This window comes from Calidris pugnax, unplaced genomic scaffold (assembly GCF_001431845.1).
Source record: "Calidris pugnax isolate Ruff unplaced genomic scaffold, ASM143184v1 scaffold72, whole genome shotgun sequence".
Taxonomy (NCBI): Eukaryota; Metazoa; Chordata; class Aves; order Charadriiformes; family Scolopacidae; genus Calidris; species Calidris pugnax.
Genome location: NW_015090808.1, coordinates 1177153 through 1186865, shown reverse-complemented (window position 1 = coordinate 1186865; position 9713 = coordinate 1177153). Strand labels below are relative to the sequence as shown.

The window sequence follows — 9713 nt, the reverse complement described above, 5'->3', positions numbered from 1 at the left end:
ACACCTGGAGAAGGACTCTTTGCCAGGAGGTGTAATGATAGGACAAGGGGAAATGGTTTTAAATTGGAAGAAAAAAGATTCAGATTAGATCTCAGCAAGAAATTTTTTACTATGAGGGTGGTGAGGCACTGGAACAGGTTGCCCAGGGAAGCTGTGGCTGCCCCATCCCTGGAAGTGTTCAAGGCCAGGCTGGATGGGGCTTGGAGCAACCTGGGCTGGTGGGAGGTGTCCCTGCCCATGGCAGGGGGTTGGAACTCGATGATCTTTGAGGTCCCTTCCAACCCAAACCATTCTGTGATTCTACGATTCCTCGGCCAAGTTTCACTTCAGTCAAACCACACACACCTTTTGATTTTGTCTAGAACTTTTATTTCATGGAGTAGCATTGTTTTGAGCATATTCACAAGAATAAATATAAAATTACTCTTCAGAGTAAGAAGATGAGCTTTTATAAAAATATATCTCTATCCCACAGAACCACTCAGGTGGGGTTCTTGTTAGGAAATATTATTTAATAAAAAAATAAAACACTGAAAATAAAATGCTTGACCTATACTGATTGGATCACCAAACAATTGAAATTTTTAAAAGGATATAAATATTGTAAATATTGTTAATAAAAATAACATTTAAATAGATGGGAAGCTGCTGAGTCCCTCCAGGTGAACAGACCGCTGCAGGAAGCCACCGTGTCCTCTACAGGGTCCCCACTTCCTTGTATTGGCTGGCGTCCGTCTGTCTCTTCCTGCTCCGGTACCTGCAGCAGAGGAGAGAAGGGTGAGCTGTGGGAAGCCCCTCGTTCCCAGTGGCTTTCTGGGGAGGGGGGAAGGGGAAGAAGAAGAATGCTGCATGACCTCCTCAGGGTACTTTAAACCTCTAGCGGGTGGGCTCTGTCTGTGCTGCTCTCCAGCTCTGGGATCCTTCCAGGCAGGGGCTCATTTCTCAGCTCTTCACTGAAGCTTTCACGTCTGCACTGCAGTCTGGCTGCTGGCACTAGGTCTGTCTCTCAGCCATCCTGGGGGCTCCTTCCCTGCCACGGGGCTGGGCACCTAACCAACTAGGCCATCTTCTGCTCGACATGACGCCCAGCCAGTCTTCAGGCAGGGAAGAGGAATCACAGCGGGCACCATCGAGCCATCAGACCATCACAAGCTCTAGGCAATCCTGCTTTAGCAGGGGAGTTGCACTAGATGATCTCTGTGGTCCCTTCCAACTCTAAAAATTCAGTGAAATTCAGTGACCCAGCTCTTGCTCTGGGGAATGTTCCACCTCCTCGGCTCTGAGAGCTGCCTTCCCTTAGTTCTGAGCCTGAAGAACCATTCCTGCTGCCTGTGGGCCTGGTAGTGGAGAAGACTACTGTCCTCTCTGGTGCAGCTGATAAGGCAGTGCTTGTGGTATCACAGTCACCACAGTAACACGGCAGATAAACAAATTAGCCAGTGTTAAATTAGCTCTCCAGTTCCTAATGACCGGGGAAACGGCATTACCAAGAAAAGGAACTGGAATGTTCCTGTTCCCTGTCTGCTCCCTCCTTTGCCTCAACACGCCCTCCAAGGGAGACGTGAAATTTTTTCACGGAAAGGGTCATCAGCCATTGGAATGGGCTGCCCAGGGAGGTGGTTGAGGCACCATCCCTGGAGGTGTTCAAAGACAGGTTGATGTAGTGCTGGGAGGTATGGTTTAGTGATGGTGATGCTTCTTTGTTGTGCGGGTGTCTATTTTTGTCAGAGTTGGGTTGAAGATTGGACAAGATGATCTTTAAGGTCCCTTCCAACCTAGAAGATGCTGTGATTCTGTGAATGCTGAGCGCAGGTGGGCAGCTCTGGCTACTGAACTCTCTCTGTGCACTCGGGTGAGCGGAGGTGTCCCGCTCCATCCGGGGCTGCCACACACACACAGCTCACCTCCCTTCCCTAGCCACGAAGAAGACCTCTCTTACCTCCTGCAGATGTAGTAGCTGGCCAGGGAGATGGCGACGAGGAAAAGCAGGACGATGATAACCGTCAGCGCCACGTACTCCTTACTGAGGGGCTGCCTGACGAGCTCGGAATGCACGCAGCGCACCCCGGAGAAGCCCACGTCACACCTGAGGGGGAGAGACAGAGTCAGGGACGTCACCGTGGGGTTACACTCCAGCAGCCCCAAAGGCACGTTATCCTGCCGGCCCGCTCCCTCCTCAGGGACGAGCAACCCATGTAACTCAAGCCCATGAGGCCCTAGAAATGGGTGTGAATCCTTCAGGTAAATGAGGAACACCTTGAAATACACCTGGAGGGTCTTCGTGTTGTAGGATGAATGGAAGGAGAGGCCTCACTGCTTTGCCTGAGGTCTGGATCTCACGCTACTGTAAGTACAGCTGAAGAGGGAAGCACACCAGAAGGAGTGTCCCACCTTTCTGTGGGGATGGTGACTGATTCCAGGTGTCTGTGATCTCACCCAGGTTTCACTGGAGCCCACACACGTGCCTAACGCTTGCTCAGATGCAAACAAGGTGTATTACAGACACACTGCTCCTTCTCAAGCTCTGGGAGCACTGAAACGCTTTGCTGGGTTGGTGTTCTGCCCAAGTGTCAATACCACCTGTGGTTCACCACCAAGCCCACCCCGGGGAGGTGTGGGGGACACACTGCCCCCCGTCTGTACCTGCAGTAGTGCTCGTCCAAGTCCACGATGTACACGCACTGTCCGTGGAAGCAGTAGTCCTTCATTTCAGGCTTGCATCTCGTTATCCCGACCTGAGCCACGCGCGGGCTGTTCTCTGTCTGGACTGTGAGGAGACTCTGTCAGCACCTCAGCGGCCTTATTCGCCCTTTGCACTTCCCAAACTTCACACAAGCTTTGCAAGTGTGACTGGTGGGAGGTGTCCCAGCCCAGGGCAGGGGGGATGGAACTCCATGATCTTTAAGGTCCCTTCCAACCCAAACCGTTCTTGACCCTATGATTCTATGACTAAGACTCTTGCTACCAAGAGACCTTCCATGGGGTAGGCATTAAAGCAGGAGAGCCTTCTGAACCAGGAGACGATTCTCCCAGGACAGAGTTATCCTGACTTTTCCTTCAGGAGTTCCACATAAACTATTTCAGCTTTTACAGCAGAGTTCTCGCATAAGACAGAGCTCTCCTGCTGAAGAAGCAATATTAAGGGAAAGGCAGGCTAAAAATGGAGTTTTTGTTCAACAATTCCACTTACTTAGTGCTGTGGTGCAGTTCTCCATCTCGCCAGGCCCACATAAGGGGATCACTGTTGTGCCCAGGGCTGCCTGCAAGAGGTAACCTACGAGAGAAGGAAAAGAAGAGTCAAAACTAGAGGCTTTTCAAGCATAGTTGAGTATTTCAGCTGGTGCAGTCAGGACGTTAATACAAGAAGAACAGAAGCTTTTTATCTTAGTAGGAAAAACCTAGTGTTGTGAGAGAAAAAAATATAGGCCTAAGAAATCCTTGCCCTATCTTATATAGGCAGCCCAAAGAAATATTTCTGAAATACAAACTTTTAATGTAGAAGAGATATCAAAGAGAAACTCGGTGTCTGTGACCACCTCCCACCTGCTCTCTGAGTGAAACCGGGCAGGAACAGGCTGGGAGAGACTACACAGGAGAGACAGGGATTAGTGCCCCTCGATGATGCTGGGTTCCTGACTAGCCTGGCACAGCATCCCTGCACGGGACACAGCTGGGGCTCCACAACTGACCAGGACAATGCAGCATTCAGTGCAGGAGGAGGAGCTCTTTCGGTGATCAAAATCAAGACATCCATGGGGAAGAGGATGTCACAACCATCCACGGGGAGAGGATTTCCTGGGGCTCAGCAGGTCCATGCTGCTGGTGCAGTAGGGCAGGTCTGAGCCAGGCTCAGTGCCCCACCGCTGCCTTCGCAGACCACGGACCGCTCCTCCAGGCTGGCTTAGCACCAAAGCTGCTCTTGAGCAGCACAGAGCTTCCTCAGCCCGTGGCTTGCTGTGACCAGACTGAAAGGCTGGACATTTCCTGCACTAACACCCACTTGGGAGTTTTTCAGTCAAGAGCTCGCTGGCAGAGACAGCGAACAGCAGATACCCAGCCCTCCTCACCTGGGCCCTGGGGTGAGAGGTTACTGACCACTTCGAATCACAGGATGGTTTGGGTGAAAGGGACTTTAAAGCCCCCCCAGTGCCACCCCCTGCCCTGGGCAGGGACACCTCCCACCACACCAGGTTGCTCCAAGCCCCCTCCAACCTGCCCTTGAACCCCTCCAGGGATGGGGCAGCCACAGCTTCTCTGGCCAACCTGGGCCAGGCTCTCACCACCCTCACACCAAACAAGTTCTTCCCCACAGCTCAGCTCCATCTCCCCTCTTTCAGGGTCAAACTCTTCCTCTCCATCTGTCCTGGAGCCGCTTTAGGGACTGGAAGGGGCTCTAAGGTCTCCCTGGAGCCTTCTCTGCACATCACAGACCCTGGGACAGCATTACTCATCTCAGCAGAACCCTCAGAAGAAAAATGTGCATTCCTGTCCTTCCTTCACCATCCCCTGCAGCTCAGCAGATCTGATGGGCACCAGACATAAGAGGAGACTGCACCGGGTGGGCTGTACAGGGCTGCACAGCCACGGCTTTTGGGTGTTCTACTAGTCAAAGGAACGATTGCAAACAGGATTTGAAGGCCAACACAAGTCCTTGTAGCTTCCTGGCTACCCATGAGGAGCAGCCAATGTTTGCCCCAGCTGGCCACGAACTGCACTTGGCTAACACCGCTGCTGTGGTCACAAACTAACCTGCTCCTGAACTGCTTAGTCACCAGCCCCATTCCACAGGAGCCTGTAATTTGTGTCTTTGGGCTGTTTGCCTCCATTAACTTGTCAGGTCATGCATGTCTAATGGAGGGAGTGTGCCCTCATAATTTCTTGATCACTCTAATTCAACTCTGGTTATTAGAAAGTTTCATTACGTCTCAGAGTTAAATCTAGTAGTGATTTATGGATTTCCTGCAGCTCATCTATTTCTGGGTGCTTAATAGGCTTCCTTTAACCTTTATTCCAGCTGGAGACAAGAACAGCAGGAATCTCCACGTCAGAGGGACAGGAGGGGTTTGTTTCTTTAAAAACACCATTCCTTCTCCACCACATTCCTAGCAAAGCTAATAAGCCAGGTTTCCACTGAACTTCAGAAGGAAAGACAAGGACTAGGTCTGCCAAAGAGAGCGCCATGGTAAGAGACCGGTGATGCTGGCATCGAGCTGGAGACCAAGCTGGAGACACCTGCGACGCTGGCGTGACTCAGCAGGACCTGCCTTTCACTCCAACGGGGCAGGACCAGCGAGTTTACTTTCAGGGTGGGATTTTTTTTTGTTTTGTTTTTTAACCAGCACTGTGCTCACTCTGGATTTCATCAGGAGAAGCAGTTTAACGCTTCTGCCAGGAGAATCTGAGTGGCCACGACAGAAAGCTGAAGCACGTGAAGGATGAGGCCACCAGCTGAGGGGCGGTGGCAGCTCAGTTACTGCTGGAACATCCGTCTTTGGACCAGGTGTCCCAAATGATGCTGGGAACAGAAGATTTACGGAGTGGGTCCTTCTTCCCAGGAACTAGAGGGACATTCCAGGAGTGCTCCGAGGACTACACTGCTCCCTGGGCAGGGAGGACAGCTCTGTCCCACTCCGTGTACGCCCTGCCACTGCAGGGAGGGAGGCTGAAATCCTGAGAGCAGTGAAATCCCAGGCTCCCTCCTGTCCCCACCTACGGCTGCTATTGTCTCCGTGTGACGTGCCGTGCCGTGGCCAGATTTGGTCTGGGGCCACGTGACAGCAATGAACATAAGGCAAAATACACCAGGGGTGCCCGAGACACCCACTTTTATCACACTTAGTCAAGCAGATGGATAAAGGCAGCCGGGCATCTGTTAGCCCAGGCATTCCTGGTCCTGCTTCCCTACTTCCTCCATCTGAGCAGCTGCTTTTTAATCTAAAGTTCCCCGTTCCAGAGTAACCAGAACCTGGCTTTTTCATTTCAGAAGCTCCAACCTCAGTAGGTGCAGGAGATGGGTCACCTCTTCTCTTGCCTCCAGGAGGTGGCACCACTTTCCAGCCAGAGGAAAGCCCAAAATTCAGACACCTGCGAGGGGCAAATTAAAACACACCTCCTCCTACAGCACTGAACAAATTCCTGCCCTGTTCCAGCCACGCGCAAGGACTGACAGCCCCTGTGCCCCACGGCGGGGCTGCAGCGCAGACCTGGGTATTTGCTGACACCCAGCAGTATTGTCTGCGCTCGGGCAAAGTTCTCTCTGCTCTGCACTGTTAAATTTTGCCCTTTCCCCCATGCACATATTTCTCCTCTGACATCAGTGGGAGGGGGATCCTGCAGGAAGGTGAGGGATCCACAGGCAGCAAAGGCCAGGAGAGCCTTTCCCAGGGTAATTACCAGGGGATATATCCGACACAGGACCTGGGACTAGACTGACCTACTCTGATTTTTATTCCTCTGCTGATCCCTAAGCAAATACTCTCCAGACTACAAGATAACAAAACCTTCTGGCGCTGCAGGTGTTCCTGTGAGGTGAACGCTGACAGCAGGTATTTCTGGACCAGGAATAATGCTGCTGTTCACTTGTCCTTCCATGAAGGATGAAAGGCAAATGAGGGACAGAGACTGGCTGCCTTGGCTTCTCACAGCCTTCCACAGAGATGACGTGCAAATGAGGGACAGAGACTGGCTGCCTTGGCTTCACACAGCCTTCCACAGAGATGACGGGGCTAATTACCAGTTCAGCCACTGAAAGCCAGCTATAGGTTCCAGTTACCTGGTAACTGGTAAGGATGAAGGATGCACATCCAGGATACACGTCACTGAGAACTAGTCTCCTTGCAAGATTTACACCCATTTTAAAGGGGAATTGTCAGCTTTCTGGGAGGCCAATCATCATTTGAGTTGGCTTTGCCTGTCATCCAAGATCACTAGTCTTGTACTGAAGAAGACCCCACGAAGCCACTTCACATTTGGCATCTCCCCACAGAGGTAGCACCTACACTTTTCCTGTGGGCTGCACTTCCAAAGCAATGCCAAGCACAGAGGTGTCCCGGTGACAGGCACCTGGAAGATCTCAGCCCATTTTAATCCTAGAGACAAGGGTCAAGAGACCTAGAGATAAGGTGGACCCCCATCACCTGATTTGTGCATGTCTGACCGTCTAAGGCTGCCTTTGTGTAGACTCAGCAGGAAACATGAAAGTGAGCCCACCTGCCCCATTGCCTTTGTACGCATTCCCACTGCCACCGCTTAACTCCAGGGCCTCCCCTTCCACATCCCCCTGCTGCTGCCCCCCCCCAGCTAGCCACCGGAGCCTGCGGGCCACCTCAGACACCAAGCACCTCTGGCAATAAAGGCTGGGTGGGCATTGTGCTTCAGATGAGGATCACAGCCATGCAGAGTTAGCCAGAAAAGCCTTGCAAACAGCTTTGCCTTATTCAAGATGTGGCTGTGCAGCTGTAGCCCTTGCTCACACCAACCACAGCATCTCCAGAGCTCAGGCTATTCACGTAGACTGAGCTTTTTTTTCCTGGGAAAGGAGAAGTGGGTCATTTGAGACGGTTTCAACCACCTCAGAGAAGGCACTCTGCACGTCCTTGCACTCTGGAGACCTCCTCTGGTTTCCTCTTGCTGTTTTGGGTAGGATGTACCTGGTGCCTGACCGTGCCCACCAAAGCAGATGCCCAACACTCCTCACCCATGTGAAAGGAGATGCTCTCAGCCCTTTCCACCCCTCATCCACCTGTGGTCTATGTATGCTTGGCCTGTTGTCTACATGGAGGTACGAGATGCGGTGGTACCGAGAGGCAGGCTCAAAGAAATGACCCAGAGCAACCGGACAGAAGGGTCTATACGTGTTTTTAAGAAGGAGCACCCAGGTTTCCCCACCTCAGGTTTTGTACCCGTGACTGCAGAACTGCCAAGGCAAAGTTGGATGCCTAGGACCAGGCCAGAGCAGCTCCGTGGCAGCACTGGAAACACCAGCCTGTTACAGCCCCACATGACTGTCTTCCACACTGTGCCAGGACTTACTCTTAAGCAGAGATAATGCAGATAATTATGTATTATGTGCCCCCTATCACCTCAGTACTGCTTCCAGCCCTGTGGGACCTACACACCAGTGATCTTATTCACATGCTCCCCCTGTGCCACTTTGCTCTTCACCCCATGGGTGGGGGCAGAGGTCCCCACACCACAGAAGAGGCAGAAATCCATTATTGCTCCCAGCCAGACACATCAGCCACTGATGTTTTCCACATCTCCAGACTCAGCGACCTTCACGTTCAGCCCATTTGCTGATAGCCAGACAAACATGATGCGGGAAAACATGAGGTCAGCAGCTCCTGAAACCACCCAGTGAGGCTGGAGACCCGAGGCCTGCCTTCCCCCCACAGTGGGCATCACGGTGACTGAAAGGAGAGCGGTGGCAGGGCTCCTGTCCTGCAGTAGCTCACAGGAAAGGCAGGGCCTGGGCTTAGCTCCATCACCCTGTGGCTGTCACAGCACCCCGGCTCCTTGGGAGAGAGCAAAACCTCTCTCCCACGCAGTCGCCAAGGCCACGGTAGCCAGGGTATAAAGCTGACAACGACTGTCACTTGGGCCAGGCTTCAGCAGGGAACCTCTTAATGCCTGGCATGAGGCCAGCTACAGACAGTCATCCCAGGTTCTGCTCACACTGCTGACCTGGGAGAGAAAGGCAGCCAAGTGCTCCTGCCACTCGCTATGATGCCATCACGCTATGACTAACCTGTCCCTTACTATGAGGTTTTGTGCCTGCCCCGGAAATAGATAAATCCGTACACAAATCCATGAAGACACACCAGTTCCTTCCAGTGCCAGTTCTGTGCAAAGTGTGGCTGAGTCACAGCCTACAAGATATTCAGCCCACTGTCCTGGCCAGGGAGATGCTGGGATGGAAATACCTGGCTGAGAAGAAAGACCAAAACTCCTGCTGCAGCTGGCTGAGCAGCTGAGGGAACACCTGCCCCCAAAGAGAAGTCTTGGGAACTGAGCTTCCCCATCTTTCCACCAGAACCACGACCCTGAGCCCAACATCACCAGTGTGAGGATGTGCTTTGCTGTTAAATGAGAGCATGCCGGGTCTGGGGGCTGCCCCAGCCCCCTGCTGCTGCCCCCACAGCCTGGGTCAGCCCTCGGCACCCACTGCCCGTCGCTGCCCGTGCCCAGGGGAGGTGTGTGGCAAGGAGCGGGCGTTGCTTCACAGCACACCCAGGCTCTGGGACTCCCGATGCTCTAAGGACACACGTGTTCACTCTGGACTTTCAGGTGGCTTATGTCACGCACTGGAGTAACGCGCTGCCCGTGAGGAGGTGGAGAAGTGTCAAACAGAGGGAGGCCACAACCTGTTGTGTCACCATGAGGAAGTCTCTGCTGCCGTGGGGATTCACCCGCTGAGCTCACACCCCCTGTGTGCCGGGTGAAGGCGGCAGGACCAGAACTCCGACCGGGCAGAACGGGAGAGCAGAGACTGTGCTGCTGGGAGCAGAGCTGGGGAGAAGGGGATGGCCGTTCCCCTCTGCTCGGTCACAGCATGGCAGGGGCAGCCATTCGTCCGGCGGCAGCTTGCACACCCGGGTGTCCCTCTCCTCACCCGGGGACACCCATCCCTGCCCGAGCCCGCACCCCAGAGAGGAGACTCGTCGCCTTCACCCGAAGGCAAGCGGTCCTTTACCTTTTCCCAGAGATTTTTCCCG

General features: G+C 53.2%; 1 protein-coding gene across 1 annotated transcript in view; it reads right to left on the bottom strand.

The window, feature by feature from the left end:
• Nucleotides 1-346: 346 nt before the first annotated feature.
• Nucleotides 347-9713, bottom strand: part of EREG (epiregulin) — a 9586-nt gene continuing 219 nt past the window's right edge. The window contains exons 2-5 of the mRNA XM_014938356.1: nucleotides 3191-3274; nucleotides 2644-2767; nucleotides 1940-2086; nucleotides 347-757 (exon numbers count right to left, since the gene is read on the bottom strand). Of these exons, the coding sequence (XP_014793842.1) occupies nucleotides 697-757; nucleotides 1940-2086; nucleotides 2644-2767; nucleotides 3191-3274 (416 nt within the window). The 3' untranslated portion in view covers nucleotides 347-696. The remainder of the gene's footprint in view (nucleotides 758-1939; nucleotides 2087-2643; nucleotides 2768-3190; nucleotides 3275-9713) is intronic.